General features: G+C 39.0%; 1 protein-coding gene across 1 annotated transcript in view; it reads left to right on the top strand.

Moving 5' to 3' along the window:
- The window catches only part of LOC100031249 (nuclear transport factor 2-like), a 36,158-nt gene extending 16,100 nt beyond the window's left edge, over positions 1-20,058 (top strand). Inside the window, exons 3-4 of the mRNA XM_056824949.1 lie at positions 14,330-14,480; positions 18,562-20,058. Coding sequence (XP_056680927.1) covers positions 18,588-18,956 — 369 coding nt within the window. The 5' untranslated portion in view covers positions 14,330-14,480; positions 18,562-18,587 and the 3' untranslated portion in view covers positions 18,957-20,058. The remainder of the gene's footprint in view (positions 1-14,329; positions 14,481-18,561) is intronic.
- Positions 20,059-22,891: the final 2,833 nt, after the last annotated feature.

The following is a 22,891-nucleotide window of genomic DNA, read 5'->3' as shown; positions in this document are numbered from 1 at the left end:
CTTTTTGGGGGGGGAAATTTTCTTTAATTAGTTAATTTAGAATATTTTCCCATGGTTACAAGATTTGTTTTTTCTCTCCCATCCTCCCAACCCCCTCCCATAGCTGACATGCAATTCCACTGATACCCCCTCATTTTCTTTTTTTTTTTTGCCACTACAAACAAAGCATGGTTATAAATATTTTTATACAAATCTTTTCCCTTGTTATCTCTTTAGGGTACAAACCCAAGAGTGGTAGGGCTGGGTCAAAGGCTAGGCATTCTTTTAAAGCCCTTTGCACATAATTCCAAATTGCCCTCTAGAATGGTTGGACCAATTTACAATTCCACTACTAGCAGTGTATTAGTGTCCCAATTTTGCCACATCCCCTCCAGCATTTATCATCGTGCTGCCATATTGGCCAGGTATAACGTGGTACCTCAGAATTGTTTTAATTTGCATTTCTCTAATCATGTGCTTATTGATAGTGAAAAGTACCTATTTATGTCCCTTGACCATTTGTCAATTGAGGAATGTCTTTATAAAATTCCAATTTCTAAAGGAAGCCTTTCTCTATCTCCTTTATCTTAGTACCTTCCTTCTATTGTCTATTTATAATTCTGCATATAGTTTGTACACAATTGTTTTATATTCTCTCTGCCATTAACTTATATAGCTTTTTGGGAACTGGGATTGTTTTTTGTCTTTCTTTGTATCTCTAGAGCTTAGCACAATTCCTAGGACATAGTAGGAGCTTAATTAATGTTAATGACTATTGTACATGAAATTTAAAATTCCATATCAAATTTCTTTTATTATATGATCCTTTCTGTTTAGGAACTAATCACGAACCTTTCACCTATCCATATAGCTGAGAGGTGTCCTCTAATTTGTTATGATATAACCTGCATCCAGATCATGTAATGATTTCTAGCTTACCTTGGTATTATGGTATTAGGTGCTCTTCTGCATTATAAATTTACATATAGTTCTTTTTTCTGAAATATATATATATATATGTATATATATATATATATATATACCTATACATTTATAACTATCCTTCCCACTGATTCCACTGAACCAATAGCAAAAACAAAACCAGAAATAACTTCATTATAAATATCCATAGTCTAGTCAAAACAAATTGCCACATTGACCATCACTTTTCTGGAGTTATGTTTAATTTTCAGTCTTATGGGCTCATGTTGTATCATTGCATTGATCAAACCCCTACATAGAGTCTTTCAAACCTATTTTTACCAATAATGTTGGTGGCAAATTCATAAATTATATTCTTAGTTTTATACTCCTTTCTCTGTATGAATTCATGGAATTTTTCCCTAGGTTCCAGTAGCCTGAGCAAAACTGAAATATAATTGGGGGGGAAAATATATAGGGGGAGAGGAGGTTGTGGGTATGAGACTGCCCTGTTCTCCAATGTGAAGATGAGATTGACTCTCCCCTTGCCTTCATGTTTCCCAGAAATGTAGGGAATAAATTTATGGTTGGACTTAATATCTGATTTTTAAAAAATTAATATATCTCAAGTCAAAATGACTTTTTAGCTGCTTTATTTACAAAAGAGGGAAAGAGAGAAAATAGAGAAATGTAAAAGAGGGTAGAGAAAATATCTAACTTAATACACTAAAGTATCTGTTCTGGTGCCTGGCTCCACTCTGGTAGGGAAACCCTACCAGAAACCCTAACTGGAGGGCCCAGTGGTGAATTAAGCAAGGGATTTACCCACGTGGCCTCCCCTGAGAGGGAGCCCTCTCTGGGTACTTATTTCTCCAGAAGCCAGGAAAGGAGGGTCAGCTTTTTTCACTCACCCAATCCATAATCCAAAGGGAGAAGATCTAAGAGCAGTGTTACCAGAAGCAGTCCAAGAGTCAGAATCCCAGTCCAAGCTGAAGTCCCAACCCAGAGTTCCTCCAAGGCAAAGTCCGAAGGAGAAAGTGTGTCTGGACAAGAATTTTAGGGCTTTTATAATCTTTTTTCAATGTCATTTCTTGTCCTTTCAATGTCACTTCTCATCCCTTCCTCCACTCTCCTAGGACCAATTGCAGTCTTTTAATTTGCTTAGCACTGCCCAGGGGGCAGTCAGTCACATCTGGAGGTGTAAACGACTTTAGTAAGTGGTTTGTGAACCTCCCCTACTTAATGTTAAGTAGGGGTATTTTCTCTTTTGTTGGATTGAATTTAAAAGTAGGCAAGGGGAGAGTCAATCCCATCTTCTCATTTCCCCCTGTGATCCTTTGGGAGACTAGTCTTCTCAATGGATCATTTAGCATAATCAGCTTATACCTCTAAAGATCTTCTAACCATAGGTGCATACAATATTGAACCTTCTAAGAAGAAACTGCAATAGCTAGAGATAAGACAGAAGTAGAAGAGAGAGCAAAATCAATGTTTAGTAGGCAAATTGACAAAAAATCAATTGGGGAGCAGTCCCCTCTGGCATGAGTTAACATTCAGAATAAATGTGTTCAACCCCTTTCAGTTCAATAAAGTTGCATTCCAAAGTTCATTCTGAATCTTCTGATGGCAGGGGATGTGAAGTGAGATAAACTAAATCATTGATCAGAAAACCTGTTCCTACCTGGGGAAAGTAGAAATCCGAAATGAACTTTCCTGTGAAGGTCAGTCAGCTCAGAACCAAAACAAGATACAGTCAGGATCCATGTGAAAGTAACTCCCTTACTAACCATTAGCCAGTCTAGGATGAGATACAATAGAATGTCCAATACCCCACATTAATGATGAATATGGCTTCTAGATGATAAGATTTGCTTGCCAAATCAAGGTTATGTTTCATTAATGAGCATTGTTTGCTTTGTATCTTGCACCCTATAAAAACTGCATTGTAATTTCTGTCTGGCACAACTTTCACTAGGAAGGTCTCCCTGACCAATAGGTATGTTTATTAGTCAATAGATTAATAAACAAATATTGGTTCCATTAATTTGAACTTTTTGGTGTCTGGACTCATTTTGTGAAGTGCACCACTTCATAATGGAGGCCCCAGTGAGAGCTCAAGGCCCAGGACCAGGAGGTAAGGACTTTAGAGAGGGCTGCTGTGAGAGAACACGTGCGCGTGCATGTGTGTGTGTGTGTGGGGGGGTCTTTGAGTTCACAGTATAGACTTAAACATCTGAGGATGCAACCGTGATCATACTAGGGCAGCTATTGCTAGGCTGGAGCCTGTGAAGGAGCCTTGAACCCCTATCCCTTTTGGGGGTATTTCTCAATGTGGTCTCAAAGAGTATGCATTTCCCATAGCCCATGAGGGACTGGGTCAGAAATCTGAGGAAGCAAATGGTGCCTTCTAAGCAACACTTTTACCACAAAGCGAGCTGCATTGATATTAGATGGGAAAACTTCAGGCCACTTTGTTAATCTATCAACAATTACAAGACAAAACTTATATCTTCCAGCTTTTGGCATACTTACATCATCAATTTACAAAGTCTCGAAGCGGTGATATGCCAAAAGTCTACCACCTAAACCTTTCTATCTGAATGCATCCTGATTGAATTTTTGGCAAACAGAACTACCACAGATCTTATTTGCAACAGTACTTATTCCTTGTGCTACCTATTATTTCTTAACATAATCCACAACAGCTTGAGTACCAAAATGACCTTTTGTGTGAATGGCTTGACACAAAAAGGTATAAAAATCTTTTGATAATAGCAGTTTTCCAATATCTACAACCCATATACCATGTTCTTTCCTTACTCCAAACTTCTCCTTCCATTTCTGAATCTCTGAGTCTACATAAACTTTTTGTAAATCATAAGACACTTTAGTGGACAGATTCATAACATACACTAGAGCATTCTGGGCTGCATACTTTGCAGTTACATTAGCTCTATGATTTCCTTTAGAAATTGAGTCTTTCTAGAGGAACTGATCTAAAGTGAATCATTGGTTTAAAAGGTTATAGCTAAAGAAGAAAGGTCAGAATTAGGGAAAGATATCAAAATGCCAGAGAATCCACAAGTGAAAATCATAACTTTGAATGTGAATGGGATGAACTCACCCATAAAACGTAGACAAATAGCAGATTGGATTAGAACCCAAAACCCTACCATATGTTGTCTTCAAAAAACACATATGAGGTGGATTGATACGCACAAGGTTAGAATTAAAGGATGGAGTAAGACCTTTTGGGACTCAACTGATAGAAGGCAGGAGTTGCAATCATGATATCTGACAAAGCCAAAGCAAAAATAGACCAGATCAAAAAGGATAGGGAAGGTAAATATATACTGTTAGAAGGGAGTGTAGACAATGAGGAATTATCACTAATCAACATGTATGCACCAAATGGTATAGCACCCAAATTTCCAATGCAGAAACTAGGAGAATTGAAGGAGGAAATAGACAGTAAAACCATATTAGTGGGAGATTTGAACCAACCACTATCAAATTTAGATAAATCAAACCAAAAAATAAATAAGAAAGAGGTAAAGGATGTGAATGCAATCTTAGAAAAATTAGAGTTAATAGACATATGGAGAAAAATAAATAGGGACAAAAAGGGACACAGCTTCTTCTCAGCACCACATGGCACATTCACAAATATTGACCATACACTAGGTCACAGAAAAATGACATACAAATGCAGAAAAGCAGAAATAATAAATGCAACCTTTTCAGATCATAAGGCAATAAAAATAATGATCAGTAAGGGTACATGGAGAGCCAAATCAAAAAATAATTGGAAATTAAATAATTTGATACTCCAGAATCAGTTAGTTAGAGAAGAAATCATAGAAACAATAATTTCATTGAGGAAAATGACAATGGTGAGACATCCTTTCAAACCTTATGGGATGTAGCCAAAGCAGTACTCAGAGGAAAATTCATATCCTTGAGTGCATATATTAACAAACTAGGGAGGGCAGAGATCAATGAATTAGAAATGCAAATCAAAAAACTTGAAAGTGAACAAATTAAAACCCCCCAGAAGAAAACCAAACTAGAGATCCTAAAAATTAAGGGAGAAATTAATAAAATCGAAAGTGATAGGACTATTAAACTAATAAACAAGACTAGAAGCTGGTACTTTGAAAAAACAGACAAAATAGACAAAGTACTGGTCAATCTAATTGAAAAAGGAAAGAAGAAAGGCAAATTAAGAGCATCAAAGATGAAAAGGGGGACCTCACCTCCAATGAAGAGGAAATTAAGGCAATCATTAAAAACTACTTTGCCCAACTATATGGCAATAAATATACCAACCTAGGTGATATGGATGAATATTTACAAAAATATAAATTGCCTAGAATAACAGAAGAAGAAATAGAATTCTTAAATAATCCCATATCAGAAAAAGAAATCCAACAGGCCATCAAAGAACACCCTAAGAAAAAATTCCCAGGGCCTGATGGATTCACAAGTGAATTCTATCAAACATTCAAAGAACAGCTAATCCCAATACTATACAAACTCTTTGACATAAGCAAAGAGGGAGTTCTACCAAATTCCTTTTCTGAGACAAACATGGTACTGATTCCAAAGCCAGGCAGGTCAAAAACAGAGAAAGAAAACTATAGACCAATCTCCCTAATGAATATAGATGCAAAAATCTTAAATAGAATACTAGCAAAAAGACTCCAGCAAGTGATTAGGAGGGTCATTCACTATGATCAAGTAGGATTTATACCAGGAATGCAGGGCTGGTTCAATATCAGGAAAACCATCCTCATAATTGACCATATCAACAAACAAACAGACAAAAATCACATGATTATCTCAATATATGCAGAAAAAGCCTTTGATAAAATACAACACCCATTCCTATTAAAAACTAGAAAGCATAGGAATAGAAGGGTCATTCCTAAAAATAATAAACAGTAAATATCTAAAACCATCAACTAATATCATCTGCAATGGGGATAAACTAGATGCATTCCCAATAAGATCAGGAGTGAAACAAGGATGCCCATTATCACTCTATTATTTAACATTGTACTAGAAACACTAGCAGTAGCAATTAGAGAAGAAAAAGAAATTGAAGGCATCAAAATAGGCAAGGAGGAGACCAAATTATCACTCTTTGTGGATGATATGATGGTCTACTTAAAGAATCCTAGAGAATCAACCAAAAAGCTAGCAGAAATAATCAACAACTTTAGCAAAGTTGCAGGTTACAAAATAAACCCCCATAAGTCATCAGCATTTCTAAATATTTACAACACAGCTCAGCGGCAAGAATTAGAGAAATTCCATTCAAAAATCACCTTAGACAAAATAAAATACTTAGGAATCTATCTGCTGAGACAAACACAGGAACTATATGAACACAACTACAAAACACTCTCCACACAACTAAAACTAGACTTGAGCAATTGGAAAAACATTAAGTGCTCATGAGTAGGTTGAGCCAATATAATAAAAATGACCATCCTACCCAAACTTATTTATCTATTTAGTGCTATACCAATTGAAGTTCCAAAAAAATTTTTTACTTACTTAGAAAAAACCATAACAAAGTTCATTTGAAAGAACAAAGGGTCAAGGATAGCCAGGAAAATAATGAAAATAAATATATAAAGGGCCTTGCAGTCCCAGATCTCAAACTCTATTATAAAGCAGTGGTCATCAAAACAATTTGGTACTGGCTAAGAGACAGAAAGGAGGATCAGTGGAATAGACTTGGGGTATATGACCCCAGTAAGACAGTATATGACAAACCCAAAGAGCCCAGCTTCTGGGACAAAAACCCACTATTTGACAAAAACTGATGGGAAAACTGGAAGATAGTGTGGGAGAGATTAGTTTTGGATCAACACCTCACACCCTACATAAAGATAAACTCAGAATGGGTGAATGACTTGAACATAAAGAAGGAAACTAAGTAAATTAGGTGAACACAGAATAGTATACATGTCAGAACTTTGGGAAGGGAAAGACTTTAAAACCAAGCAGGACATAGAAAGAGTCACAAAATGTAAAATAAACAATTTTGATTACATCAAATTAATAAGTTTTTGTACAAACAAAACCAATGTAACCAAATTGAGAAGGGAAGCAACAAATTGGGAAACAATTTTCATAACAAAAACCTCTGACAAAGGTCTAATTACTCAAATTTACAAAGAGCTAAATCAACTGTACAAAAAATCAAGCCATTCTCCAATTGATAAATGGGCAAGAGACATGAACAGGCAGTTTTCAGCCAAAGAAATCAAAACTATTAATAAGCACATGAAAAAGTGCTCTAAATCTCTGATAATAAGAGAGATGCAAATCAAAACACCTCTGAGGTATCACCTCACACCTAGCAGATTGGCCAACATGACAGCAAAGGAAAGTAATGAATGCTGGAGGGGATGTGGCAAAGCAGGGACACTAATTCATTGCTGGTGGAGTTGTGAACTGATCCAACCATTCTGGAGGGCAATTTGGAACTATGCCCAAAGGGCGATAAAAGACTGTCTGCCCTTTGATCCAGCCATAGCACTGCTGGGCTTGTACCCCAAAGAGATAATAAAGAAAAAGACATGTACAAGAATATTCATAACAGCGCTCTTTGTGGTGGCAAAAAAATTGGAAAATGAGGGGATGCCCTTCAATTGGAGAATGGCTGAACAAATTGTGGTATATGTTGGTGATGGAATACTATTGTGCTAAAAGGAATAATAAAGTGGAGGAATTTCATGGAGCCTGGAACAACCTCTAGGAAGTGATGCAGAATGAAAGGAGCAGAACCAGGAAAACATTGTACACAGAGACTGAAACACTGTGGTTCAATAGAACGTAATAGACTTCTCCATTAGTGTCAATACAATGTCCCTGAACATTCTGCAGGGATCTAGATGAAAAAAAACACTATCCACAAGCAAAGTACAAATTGTGGGAGTAAAAACACTGAAGAAAAGCAACTGTTTGACTACAGGGAATGAGGTGACATGAATGAGGAGAGACTCTAAATGAACACCCTAATACAAATACCAACAACACGGAAATGGGTTTGAATCAAGGACACATGTGATACCCAGTGGAATCGTGCATTGGCTAGGGGAGGGGTTGTGGGAGGGGGGGAGGAAAAGAAAAGGATCTTTGTTTCCAAGGAATATTGTTTGAAAATGACCAAATAATGTTTAAATTGAAAAAAAAAAGAAATCGAGTCTTTACCACATGTATGTGTTCTGCAATGAATTTTTGCTTGCTGTTTTGGTTTCTGGATAGCATCCAACAACTTGGTTATTTCTGCATGTGCAATTGGTTTTTTTGATGTATTAATAAAACCTTGCTGTTTCCAGATCTTTCATGTTGTATGACATCAGCATACCGAGAGTCTGTATAGACTTTTACCATCAGCTAGAAGACAGGCTTGCTTCAATGCTATTAACTCCGCACCTTTAGCACTAAGATTTCCAGGTAATGAGCCATAACACAGTGTCTCAAATTCTGTGACCGCTGCAGCACCAGTACCACGAATTCCATTACACAAATATGAAGAACCATCAGTGAATAATACCAAGTCTGGATTTTTAATAGGAGTATCTTTCAGATCCATCGTAGGCATATCCACTAAATCAATTACTTCCACACATTCATGTAATGATTCACCATTCTTTGGTAAATCAGGAAGACGTGTAGTTGGATTTAATACACTACACCTCTTTAACTGGATGTTTCATTACACAAATTTCATACTTAAATTCTTTGATCTGAATAAACTTGAGTATTAGTGCTTCTATTTGATGTGAACAGTATACAGTCAATGGACATCCCAAAACTAAATCTGCTGACTTCTGGACTAACACAGCAGCAGCAGCTACCCCCCTTAGACAGGGTACAGTACCTGAAGCTATTGGATCAAGCTGAAAAATATAATATCCATTAGAATGATGATTTTGTCCCAAAGTCTGTGTCAGTACTCCAGATGCAATTCCCTTGGTCTCATTTACAAATACATGGAATGATTTTGAATAGTCTGGGATACCCAAAGCAGGTACAGATAAAATACCTTCCTTAAGCTTAGCTAAGGCTAAAGTTTCAGAGGTTCTGATTCTGTGTTTCTGGTCAGATCTGTAAGACACTTTGTTATTTTGCTATAACCAGGTATCTACTGTCTGCAGAACCCAGTTGTTCCAAGAGCTGCTTTTTTGGTCTTTGGAACAGTCAGTTTTTGGATATTAGCTATTCTTTTTTGTGTAATACTTCTTGAACCCTCTGATAATGCAAAACCTAGATATTGCACTCTAGGCAAAACCCACTGTAATTTTGCTTTGGAGATCTTATGCCCACACTTATATGATTCTATTAAAATAATCTTGCTATCTCTAAGACTCACTTTTGCATTTGGGGAGGCAATGAGGATATTGTCGACAAAATGCACCAATTTGCTCTCTTTGAATTGTATACTTTCAAGATCTCTATTTAGAATCTGCAAAAATTGGCTGGATGAATCCATGAACCCTTGAGGTAAACGAGTGCAGGTATACTATATATTTTCAGACATAAAGGCAAAGATCTTTTGAGAATCCTCATGAATTGGAATTGAGAAAAAAGCTGAACATAAGTCAGCCACTGTGAAATATCTTGCCTGGCTTGGAATGGAAGAAATTATAGGAGCTGGACTTGGTACAACATGATGAGTTTTGATTACATAATCATTGACAGCTCTTAAATCGTAGATAAAATGATATACAGGTTTTCCATTCTTATCCAATTTTGGCTTTTTAATTAGAAGAATAGGCATATTAAATTCTGAGAAGCAAGGTATTATTACCCCTTGTTGGATTAAGGATTGTATGATTGGTCTTATGCCCTCAATTACTTCTTTAGTCAAGGGATATTGAGGTACACAATGAACTGGTCTTCCCTTAGTCCTCACCCTGACTGGATTATCTGATTTCAATAAACCTACATCTGTAGAAGCTTTTGACCAAAGATCCTTAGGGATATCCTCAAGAATTGGATAAACTGAATGTAAGTCACCCTCTGGGCTTACCGAATCTAAAAAAAGCAATGGAAAGGCTTTCAGAGCTCCTTCTATTAAATGTAATGAAATATCATCAGTTTCAGTACAGTGGATCGTCTCCCTCAGTTTACACAATAAATCTCTACCCAAGAGATTCATTGGGCATTCTGGCATACAAGGAAATGAATGTTCCACAAATAATCTAAAGTAATCATTTTTGGTTGTAATTTGGCTACTCTTTGAGGTTTTCCAGTAGCACCTATTACTTCCATTGTACCAACAGCTCTACAATTCTCAGGAAAATTTTGCAAAACTGATTTACTCGCTCCAGTGTCAACCAGAAGTTCATAAATCTGGTCTCCAATACATGTCTCCAACACAGATACATGTGGTTCCATGCTATTTGGTGGTTGGAATGTCTCTGACACCAGAGCTAACATAGTAACATCAGTACAAAGCTCAGTCATTTTCTGTCCATCCAAATGCATATCTGCTTGAATTGCATGATATTCCCAGGATTTTACATCTTTATCACCTTCGTCAGATTTAACATCACTCTCATTGGTCCTTTTAACCTCATACCTTAGTTTTATTTTTCTCATTTACAATCACATTTTCCTCATCCATTTCACATTCTTAATTATTTTCTATTATTGCATAATCACTAGAATTTTCAATTATTTTAAAATCAGTTTTCTTCTACACATTCATTAACAATACTTACATTTTCATTTATTTTAATTACATTGTTTACAGATTCATTAACTTTATTCTCATTACATTCAATATCATCAACCTTAAATCTACTTTCCATTGATTCACCCAACACCCAACTCCAGGTACACATTCATAATGAACATTCTCCTTTGTTCTGATCTCCCTTCTGACCAATAACTACTTGACTATATTTTGGTCTTGCTCCAGGTTTCACCCATTCCTGCGTTATATTAAGATCTGGTGCTTGAGCTCCTTGGCAGCATGCATTAGGACAACTGTTTCCATTACTCTGCCTTTGATAATTATTGCTATTATTGTTCCATCCATTATTATTCTGTCTCCACTCATTATAAGAATTATTATACCCATTACTCCTATTTAATTGTCTTGAGAATTGTCCCCTTTAATGACATTCTCTCACAAAGTGTCCCATTACAGAAATAACATCTGAGCTCCAGATCGCCTTTCCCCAGACACATACTGATTCCTAGGTTGCACTGATCTTAATGCTGCAACAGCTTTCACCTCCTTTTTTCCACTATCTTTTGCTCTTCCATTGGCCTCTTTTAATTGTCTCCTTAAATCTTCAATGATGGTATCCTTATCCTCATTACTTTTATCCTTATTTGCTATATAAAAATATGTAGCCTTTCTCTTAAGATGTTTTAGACTCATTAATTCCCAGTCTGGACAATTAGTTTTGAAAAATTTATTCACAACAGCACATGCATTAACAAATAACTGTTTGATGTGTGCAATAGTTTCCTCTGCAAGCACATCCAAACCCAGTTGTAATTCTGCTGCTTCTGTTAACTGATCTAAAAAAACTAACTGGAGACTCATCTATATTCTGCTTCACCTTTTCAAATCTAGACCATTCATCTGGCCTATGAGAATTCCTTTCCATGACCTCAGTGATTCCCTTGCCTGCTTTAAATTTCTGTAATTGGACACTGAGTTCAGATCTAACTCCTCATAGTCCTCTGGCCATGGTGTCAGTGGGGGATTGTTCCTTGTCTCTTCTATGAATTTCTGCCTTTCTCATTTTATTAGCAATTCCTCCATGAATAAAAAGAAATCTCCATAATCTGGATCATAGATTCTAATAGCTCTCTTAAATTCTTTCATCACTTTATTTGGCTGATCAAAAAATCTAGCTGTTCTACACTTGATTGCATCCAATTCTGCAGCAGAAAATTGCGAGATTTTAGATGTAAAACCCCATGAGGTGAAATAAATGGCATATCCCTTAATGGAAACAAGGTAGCAGGATTTTTATCTAATGTCTCTGTTTCCCTTTCCAGACGATTTGGAACTTTAGCTTTTATATCATTTCCCTCTCCATTTGCACCACCAAGCATATTCACATTCTTTAAATCAACATCATTATTAATACCATTCACAAGATTTTCATTAAAACACTTTTCCATGAGATCTATCTTTGCATCAACACCATTCTTTGCTTTAGCTCTGAGTCTCTATCTACTTAACACCTTTGATTTTATAAAGAGTTACAATAAGCAGCCATCTATATTTGTATATAATAGCAAAACCCATACACATAATCGGTAAATAAGAGCAAATTCTTTGTATAGTTAACTTCAGAAACGGTTTAAAAAGTCACAATAACCAAGCCTTTCATAACAGTACTCTGGAATTACAGTAAATATCAAATATGGCATGCACATTAACCCATTATAGAACATCTCCATTATTCCCTGTATGATATAGCCAACCATACAAGAATAATGAGGAAACACTATAGTATGTAAAATTGGTTGAATGAATAGCTGCCACTTTGAAAAACAAACTTCAAAGATTTTTCGCTCAGTTCAGCACTAGGTAATGAATAGCAGTCCTACCCTTTAACAGTCAGGTGTCAATCAGGCTCACTGGTGGTGTTTCAGCACTGGTCAGCTCCCTACTACTGCTGCAAGCTGGTTAGAACTCTGCTGCCTGCTTGTGAATGACAGACAGGTTCAGTAAATTCCAAGACTGTCAACTGTCAGGCAACTCACTGAAACCTAAAGATTCTTATTATAAATCCCTCTTAGCCTTGCCCAAACCAATTAAGGTTTGATCCAGCTAGCTCAGCCAACTGAAATAATTGTAGGGTTTTGGGGATGGGATTGGATGTTAATTTAGGCCTGTATCAAAAGAGTAACCTGATTTGGGAAGGCTATTCAAGCCTAGGGCAGGCAGAGCCAGACTCTGAGATAAGACACACACACAGTTATTATAAATAACAGGTGTTTAATATAGTAAGGATAGATTAGAAGGAATTTGGAAACACCTTACTCTAATGATAAATAGCTACACCTCCCCAGATCTACAAATCTCCACAGAGATTGCTTCTGAGTGATTTCCCTTCTCTATTCCTATACTATCTTTATAACCCCAAAATTACTATACTTAACTAAGCTAACACTAAATTCCCCTTTGATAATATAAGGGCGAAAGGGTCTGTGTGTGTCTGACAGGGCCCAACAATGGTCTCACAATCTGCTGTTAATTGTCACAAGATCAGTACAGGAACTCAACAGGTGTCAAAGGCCAACAGGTACAGGATAATACAAACAGCAGGTAGGATTTGAAGAACAAGCCCAAATGCCACAGGAAAAAAAACTAATTCTCCTCAGGTCCACCCAGAGGAAAAAGCCACAGCCTAGGCTTAACTGTTTCTCTCCAACAACAGCTGCTCTACGAAAAATTTCAGAACTCTGTCCTTTGCTGTAAGTCTGCAAACTCACACACATTTAACTTTATGCATAACAGTAGGAGGGGGAGTCGATTTAAAAGTTCCTTCCCACAGTCAAAAATACTCAGCAGTATACAAAAGCAAATACCTGTTCAATGATTTTTCTTCTTTCTTCCTTGGATGGGCCCCCAAGGGAGTGAAAAGGAGAAAAACTCAGTGCAAAAAAGGGGATATTTTACTCTACAGTTTGATGCATTTTTCACTTAAGATTTAAATTTAAGGGTTGATGTATGCAACTTTGGAGGATTGCTAATGATTTTGATACGGTATTTGATATTATTGTGGTAACTGTCAGTTAAATGTGAAATGTTAGTTAGATTTTGAGCACAAAAACTCGTGGTTAGAGGTTTGTTTTGTTAGACCTTGCAGTGCATAATAGTTTTAGTGAATTTGAGAATTGTGATTAATAGCCGGTCTGATAAAGAGAGGGAATGTTTCTTCTTAAGGACAGAAATTGTACTGGCTACTTTTTAGATGTAAAAGTCATTCAGAAAAAGTTGTAATGTTGTTGAGAAGAACTTATTCTAGAATTTAAACTTGGGATTTTCAAATAAAATGTTATTTTAATGTATGTATTGTCAGAACTAACAACAAGTGATCATATGACATGCAAGAAGTTTTAAAAGTGGTTAATCTGTGCATGGGATTTAATATAGGTACTAAAAAATTTTGGTATATTGCAAAAGAAGGAATTTTATTTGACTAAGAATATCTGAAATAATTCATGATCTAGAGATTGACATGTATTAAGACACAGTTTGCTAGAAAGTAATAAGTGAATACAAAACATATGGATTTGTACTATAAAGAAAATTAAGTTTTCCACCTGAATAGGTTAAGGATATATGATATGCAAACTATATGCCCTTAACAAGTAAAATTTGACTAGTCCCGAAATCAAGAAGTTTTGTTTTGTTTTGTTTTGTTTTAAGTATAGTACCTTTCCTCTACTTGCAATAACAGTAAAGAGGAGAAGCCAGAAGAAATAAAGAGTAATGGATGAAGAAATAATAGGTGTGAATTCTACTGCAAAACAGATACAACGAGTGGAAAACCCAAATAACATTGATGGAATTTAATCAGGTATGTAGGAATATTTTGAGGTAAAAGGAAATTAAACTGAAGATTTTATTCTGCTTTAAATGAGGAATTGAAAGGAGTGGGGGTAAATGCCTTGAATTTCAGTTTGTTTAAACACTGAAAGATTGCTAAAGAACTTTAAGCAAAGTTATTTGGAGGTTGTGGAATTCAAACTAATATCCATTGAGAATAATTTATTCTAAAGGCTTTGATACAGAAAAAATATTTTTTAATAATAGTGATCTCACTGGTTAAAGAGGGATAAGAAATGAGGTTGTTAAGTGATAAAAACCTAAATCAGGCCAGGCAGCCTTAGGATAAAATGCTTATAAGCTATTAACCCCTTCCTCACATACAGGAAGGAGAAAGAAGTGTTTATAATTGTTTCACTTTGATACTTAGGGACTAAAATAGCAAGAGTAAATGAGTATGACCTCAAAGAGTTGACATTCACTGTGAGACAGAACTTAAAGATGAGTATATGTTAATTATATACTTCAGAGGTTTTAAGGAAATGTTCAAGCAAGTAAAAGTTGCCAGATGTGTCTGACTTATTGGCTTGTTTGAAGCTATGGAATCTTAATGCACACATTCCAGGTCCAAAATGGTAACTGAGTTAAGTAATATGTAATTGATGAGTTACCTCATATGATCTTTGGGAATATAACTTGAGAGATTCCCATTAATGCTAAAAATATACTGTTTCAATGATATAATCCTTTGAATTGGTATTCTTTGGAGTTTTTGATTAGCACTTGCAGGGATACCAAATGAAATGTTTATTTTTATGATGTTAAAAGAAATTCAGAGAAGGTGAAGAGAGATGTTGTGTTTAAATATGGAACAAAAAGGGACTTTGCTCTGGAGTCCATAAAGCTTGAAATGCAGATTTGTAAAGAGAGAGGGAGAAGGAGAGGGGGGGGAGGTGAAAAAGGATAGATGTTCTGCTCTTATAATTGGATCCTTGACCTAGGGATAATTTCTAAAATTAATGTATGTGGTGTTGAAAAATCACAAATGATTCTGGAATTTCTCTGGAACAGGCCTGTTCTGGAACTCTCCTGAAGAGATTCCTGTTATGGCCCTATCTCAGTCCTTCAGATGGCCTAGTTCCAGGAGATGATCTAGCCCAGATCTATATCTACTGTGGCAGGACTCAATTCAGCACACTGCCAAAATATGTAAGAATAACTAAGTGATCAGCCTTTGTTTGAGGGTATGGAACTTTGTTTCCGGACTGCTGATAAGAATTTCTCTGAGCTGTAATGGGTAAGACCTGTCTTAAGGTTAAAGGAGGCTTCTGGGATCCAATGGTGACAAAGTACACAAAACACAGAGAACGTCATGGGATGGTTAGAGAGGCAATCCAGGGCTCAACTTGGACTGGACCTTTTCTGACCACCTAGGCTGCTAATCCTTGAGTGACACAATGATGGCATGAGCAAGTGACAGCTTTGGCCTGTACATGAAGCCCCTCACTATGTGTCCCTTGGGATGTGATGAAATGTTTTCCCTGTCTGCCTGCTCTTTTGTGACAAATTCCCATAAGCAGCACATGATGCAAATTGTAAAAATAAGTTTCCATTTCCCCAAACAACCTATTAGGTTAATAATTGAAAATTATCAAATTCTTAGGGCACATATTTTGAGAACTAGGTAGAGTTATTAATAAATGACTTGTATGTGCAGCCTTGATTTACCACGATTAAAGTTTGAGCTTGGAAAAATAGCTCAAAGCTTTCTAGATTTCCTTCAGGATCTAGGGTAAAGAAATTCATCTTTGAAATATTGTTACTCAGGTGGTTATAGCTAGGTGCTATGTAAATATGGGCTTTGCAAAAGAATATTCTTTAACAGAAACATCACATGTCAATTTTGCAAACAACTTAGGAGTCAACTTTCCTAAAGGGATCAATTCCTGTCAGAGGATGATTTCTGGAGATGAAATGTGTTGGCAAAGATACCCAAATATTAATGTTTAATATCAATTTCTATTGTACTAATTCTCTGTCTATATCCATTGCTCTAGTTTTTGCCCCAGTCCTGGTTTCTATACGTCTGCCTTAGGGACTGACTCTCCCTTTCATGAGCTTTCTGCCCATCAAGAGTACCAGTCACTGGACATGTCCTTCAGGTCTCCAAGCCTTCAGGACCTAAGCACTCTCTGTGGACATGCCCCTGGAGACCCTGTGCCCACAGTCCCTCCCTCATCCTCCCAGGAATCCCTTCACCCCCTTATCAGCTATGAAGAAGCTACAGAAGACTGGAACCATCGCCCCTGTTCCCTGAGATGTTTGGAGGAGGGGGATGGCCTGGGACATTGTACCCCCAGAGTGTAGAAGTTTTTCAGGCAAATTATAGGCAGGAACATTCCTTTGCTCCCACCATATACCCTTACCTGACACAGAGCCAAAGGTTTGACTCCATTACTAGTAGAGGGGAATTGAGATGGGACAATGAAGCCTCCTGGGAATGGGCTGGAGGATCCTGCAGGCTCTGATGGGGCTGGTTGGTGACCTACATGGGGAACTGAGGTTGGATAAAGATCACGTCTATGCCTGTCTATGGGCAGGACCCACTCCCTGCAACATGTCTGGTAACTTTCACTGTACAGCCTGGGGGTGGGAGACCCCAGCCCTGTGGAGCTAGACAACCCCCAGGTCACGCTGCAGAGAAGGGGGGGGGCGGGGGCTTCCCTCCTAGACCTCTCCCTGGCTCATGAGGTCCGGGAATGATAGACTGGAAACCAGGGCACCCTGATAAAGCTCGCTTTACAGGACAAACTGCTCGGCCTCAAAGAGGGCTGCATTGCCAGCGCAGCTCCTGCTCCACCTCCAAGCCTTTCCCCTTCTCCCTGTGCTCATGATCTCCCACTCACCCCCCCCCCCAGATCTGGCCCCCGCCCCTCCGCCCTCAGCAAAATTGCCATCCTCGCCTGATGGGCCGAACAGAGACTGCCGCTCCTCCCACAGCCCCGCTCCTGGGCACCTGAATGCCGTCCCAGGGAGATCTCCCCCAAGGACAGCGACCCCTTCTCAATATGCTCTCCACAGTCTTCAGCTTCTTTGCCTCACTGCTCTGGATGTTGAGGCCAAAACCCAACTCCAGTGGGGACAGGAGCCCCTCACCCCTGGTCATGGCAGACCTCAGCAGTTGGATTCTTACCCCGCCCTCACTGTTTCCGCTTTGTTGCAGCCCCTCACGCTGACCCCCAGAGGCCTGCCATTGGCCCCTGCTTCCTAAATTGCCTCCTGTCCTGGCTCCAGCCACTCTTCAGGCAGTCAGACTTCTGGCCTTGCAGTCTCACTCCCCTCCCGTGCCCACCGAAGGCGAGTCAAGGGTTTGACTCACACACGAGAAAGGGAGGGACTGAAGTGAGGTAAACTAAGTCACTGACCAGAAAGCCTGTTTTGCCTGGGAAAGTGGAACTCGGAAACCTGAGCCTTCCTGGGAAAGTCAGTCAGCCCAGAACCCAAACAACATTCAGTCAGGATCCATGAGAAAGCAACTAACAAGCAGCCAGTCTAGGAAGAGAGCTGCAATAGAAGAACGTGGCTTCTGGCCCCTCAGGCCTGCTTGCCAAATCAAGGTTAAGCCTCAGCATGGCCACTGCTTGCTTTGTGTCTGCACTGTAACCTCAGTCTGGCGGGCCACGCTCACTAGAAAGGTCGCCTTGAGCAGCAGGTGCATCGAGTCATCAAGGGATTAATAAATAAATAAATATTGGTTCCATTCATTTGACCTTCGGGGGGTGTGGGCGTGTTTTGTGCCGGGCACCACTTCCAGCCTCACTGAAGAACGGATTATTGCCACTAATTCTATATACTCCTTCTAGCCGGAAGCTTCCCTGAGAGCTGCAAAGAAGCAGTTAGCAGATGAAGCCTTATTGAAAGTGGATCTTGGGGGCTTGGGGCGGGAGAGGGGGGAGCAGGGGGACAGTCGGTCTAGGACTGCTCTAGGTTGCTGCGTGCCAGCCTGCCCAACTTTGGTCCCTAGTGGTAGCCCAGGAACCCAGTATTCATTCAGAGCTTAAGAGCTAGAAGGAACCTTAACCATCTTCTAATTCACTCCCCTCATTTTACAGTCTCTGCTGCTAGGTGAAGATCCAGCATGGGAGACGAGCCGTTTGGGGAGCGGACTGGATCCAGCTTTGTGCACCATCACGACCAGATATTTGATGATGACAGAACCCCATTAGGAGCACTACAAATTGATGCGTCTTGCCCTACATGGGAAGGGCAGCGATGCCAAGGCAAAGCAGCCATCGTGGAGAAGTTGTCTAGCCTTCCATTTCAGAAAAGACAACGTAGCATCACAGCCACTCCTGACGGCTGCATTCTTGGTATGATTGTGGGACAGCTAAAGGCTCGTGAAGACCCCATCATGGGATTCCACCAGATATTTCTATCAAAGAACATCACTGATGCTTGGGTCTGCACCAAGGCCATGTTAAGGCTGGCGTGCCACAACTTCAGCTGAACCCACGCTGTTTCCTTCTCTCTCTTCTTCCTGACAGTATTCACACTTCCTCTCCCCAGCATCCTCAGAACACTCCTGGGCCTCAGTGGGTGGATACCATCCCTTTGTGTTGTGCTAGACTAGCTGCCTCTAACAGAAGTTTGTGTTGTACCAGCGCATGCCTTAGAAAGACTAATGCAAAAGGCTGTCTTTTTTTTCCTTTAATGCACCCACAAGTTGCTCTAGTCACCCAAAGAAACAAAGGAGAAAGCAGCAGCTTCAGGTGCGGCCAGATACTGATGTCTTCAGATGTTCCAATGCCTCATGGAAGAAAACCATGAAAATTTTCTTTTAAAAAATAGTCTATCTTGAGAACTCTTGTCAGAGCCTCGCTGAACGAGTGGTTATTGCCACTAATTCTATATACTTTTTCTAGCTGGAAACTTGCCTGGTAGCTGCAAAGAAGCAATTGGCAGATGAAGCCTAATTTAAGGTGGATTTCGAGAACTCTTGTGAAAGGAGAGTTTTGGAAGGCAATAGGATTCCAAGCAGAGTGTCACAGAATGCTGCGAAGCAAGACTGACAGGGGTTAACCCTGGTTAGACGTTTGAGAGCGGGGGATTGCTGGGATACCAAGTCGGGGAGTTGTTCCTTGACTCTGGAGGGACAACCAGTTCCAAAAGTCCTGTTCCAACCCTTCAAAAGGGAAAATCGTTCCTGAAAGAGATTTTAACAAGAGCCTGAATACGGCTGAGACTTGTAACTCTCCTGCGACACTGAAGGGCAAGATCTGAGAGGAAGCTGATTGAACTGCTCAGTTAGCCTTTGGGGCTTATCCCCCAAGGTAGATAGCTCCGGAAGCCTGACGTCATACCTATTCAAACTACAACCTAGAGACTTGTTCCTGCGTGGGTTTAGCCTAGGTTTAGCTAAGAATAGAAGGGAAACGATCTGGCAGAGTATATTCAGAATAGCCTCGATTTTGATTGAGTACCGAAGAGACTTTACCTCAGTCAGCTGGCGTGCTACTAAGTTAGCTTTATTAGAGATAGGGAATTACCCACAACCCCCTTCCCTTATCCCGTACCCAGGCACCAACTTTATTAAACCTTATCTTAAAGAAGCAATCGATTTGGTTACTTATTGGCCTGAGGCAGAGTATAGCCATTTTTGCTCTCTAACCTTGAAGAGACTATCCTGTCAGACTGGGTTAAGCAAAATCCTGGTCACTCATCTATATCAGCTCTACAGGGGCTCTCTTCACCTTAAAAGTTTGGTGAGCAAAGGCCAGGGTCGAATCTACTCACATTTGAGCAGATTTGAAGTCAGGAAAACAGTTTTTGAGTCACGGGAAGATCAAGGCCTGTGAAGCCAGAGTAGCAGTAGAGGCAGCCATTGTGGTTTCCCAGAGTTCAACACTAAACTCCACCTAGCAACTGAGCCAGCCAATCAGAAGAGATCATTGCTTCTAGGGGGCAGGGATTTCTTAAAGGAACAGAGTTAAAAGATACATTTTCTTGCAGAGAGTTTTTTGGCACAACGACAGCACCCAAAGTTGTTCTCATCATGGGACTAGTGGCAATGTTTTGTCACCTCCTATGGATGTGTTACAAATTGATTTTCATTACTATTCCGGATTACATATACCTTTTACTAAATATTTATGATGGTTTTCAGTGGATGAAAGTGGAAATGGGTAGGGCTCTATCCTACATTCCCGTGGCTGCAGGTGTGGTTTTCTTGGCGCTACAACTTTATTATGCACTGAAAAGATGTGTTAAACTAATTATTGGGGAAAAGACTCGGGAAACAGATGCTGATTTAAAGCTAATGATTTTGATATTGAAAGAAGAGATAGCACAACTCAGAGTTAAGCTAACAGAAGTGACTGGAGAGTTAGAGAATTTAAAAAATGGCAAAGCTGAACAGCAGGAGACTCCTGCTGATAAAAATGAAATCAGAGAGGCTCAGGAAGACAGCAATGTGGCAATAACAGTGCTTCCATTAAGTGACATTACCAGTCTTGAGCCAGACCAGGGAATAATAGACATAAAAACGCAGGAAACATTTACAACCGGGAATCTAGAACACTTAAGGAAGAGAATTCCCAGATTTTTTGAGGAACCAATGAAGTGCATAAAAGAATTCCGCCGTGCAATCAAATTATTCGATCCCTCATTCGAAGACACCGAGCTTCTTCTTTCCGAACTTTTTTCCAAAGGAGAAAAAGAACAATTTATCGATGAGACTAGGAACAACCCAAATTTAATTTCATGGCCTGAGGATGGGCATAATTTAGAACTTTCTAGTGTCCAAAATTTAAGATTCCTAGATCAGGCCAGACAAAGTCTCATTGAAGCCATGAAAAATTTTGCTATGAGACCCGATACGTGGGGGAGATTTGAAAAGCTCAAGCAGGAAGCAGGGGAACATCCTTCCACATTTTTAGATCGTGTTGTGGAAATGGGGGAGAACCTTCTTGGATTTACAGATTTATCTGAGGCTAATTTACAGCACATAAGAAGACAGTTCGTTAAAGGCAGCTGTGTACCGGTCAAGACATATTTTAGGATGTATTGCCCAGGGTGGGAGACTCTAAGCCTTGAAGATTTGAGAACAACAGCTACCTGTGTATTTACTGGGGAGAAAGAACATAAACTTGAACAAAGGGATGAGCTCATACAGGAGTTAAGAACACAGCTCAAAGAAGCCAATAACAAGCTTAGGCAAAAAGAAATAGAAGAAGTAAAAAACTTAGCAACACTACAATTATACAGACCTAGAACAGAATTTGCACAAAGACCCAATCAATCCCGATGTTTCCTATGTGGCAAAATTGGGCACTTTGTCAGAAACTGCAGACTGAAAGCCCAAATTGACCAAGGGAACAACAGAAAGGGAAATTGGAAAAGTGATGCACATTTCAACAACACACAACAACATGGGCAGTGCTGTTCTCATGTATGCAGCAGTAACTCCAGAAGCCAAGCACCAGATCTAAATACAATGAAGAGGTTCATCCAAGAAGGCGCTAGGCCTAAGTACTCCTCTATCACTGTTGGGTCTGTAAAACAAAGTCAGTTATGAATCCATACCATAGGAGAGGCAGAAATAAAGAGTGTGAGCAGGAGGAGAGATGAAAATAGAGCTAAGGGCAAAGACAGAGATACAAAAACAGTGGAAAATGATATAAAAAAGGAAAATGAGGCAAAAGAGGAGAAAAAGTTAAAGATGGAGAAAAGTATTAGTGCAAAAACCTGTGAACTAAATGGAACAGTGATAGAAGGGGCTGAGGTCACCAGAGGGGCAATAGATGGAGATAAAATTACAACAAATACTGAACAGACGATGAGTTTAGTAGTGAGCAAGACCATTGAAAAGATATAAAATCAAGGGACATCAACCTAAAAGATCTTATCAATGAACCAGTGTAATAACACAACTGAAGAACACTGTGGGCTAGGAATTGGGTCTTGTGATAAAGGATGAAAAAGTTTAGTATAGTCCAGGATTCCAAGAGTTGGTGCAGATAAAATCACTTCCTTAAGCTTACTTAAGGCTTGCAGATGTTCAGGTTTGAGTTTCAGAGGTTCTGGTTCTATATTCCTGATTAGATCTGTTAAACATTTAGTAATTTCACTATATACAGATATCCATTGTCTACAAAAACCAGTTGTCCCAACAACAGCTCTGAGTTGCTTCTTGGTCTTAGGTGTACTCAGTTTCTGTATATCAGCTATTCTTTTCTTAGTAATACTTCTGGGACCCTCTGACAACACAAAACCAAAATATTCAACATGAGGCAAAACCCACTGAAGTTTTCCTTTAGAGATTTTATGTCCATGTTTATACAATTCAATCAAAAGAATCTTACTATCTCTTAAACACACATTAGCAGATGGAGATGCTAAGAGGATATCATCATCTACAAAATGTACTATTTTACTTTCCTGGAA

Source organism: Monodelphis domestica, chromosome 3 (assembly GCF_027887165.1).
Source record: "Monodelphis domestica isolate mMonDom1 chromosome 3, mMonDom1.pri, whole genome shotgun sequence".
Taxonomy (NCBI): domain Eukaryota; kingdom Metazoa; phylum Chordata; class Mammalia; order Didelphimorphia; family Didelphidae; genus Monodelphis; species Monodelphis domestica.
This window is presented reverse-complemented; position numbering and strand designations above follow the sequence as displayed.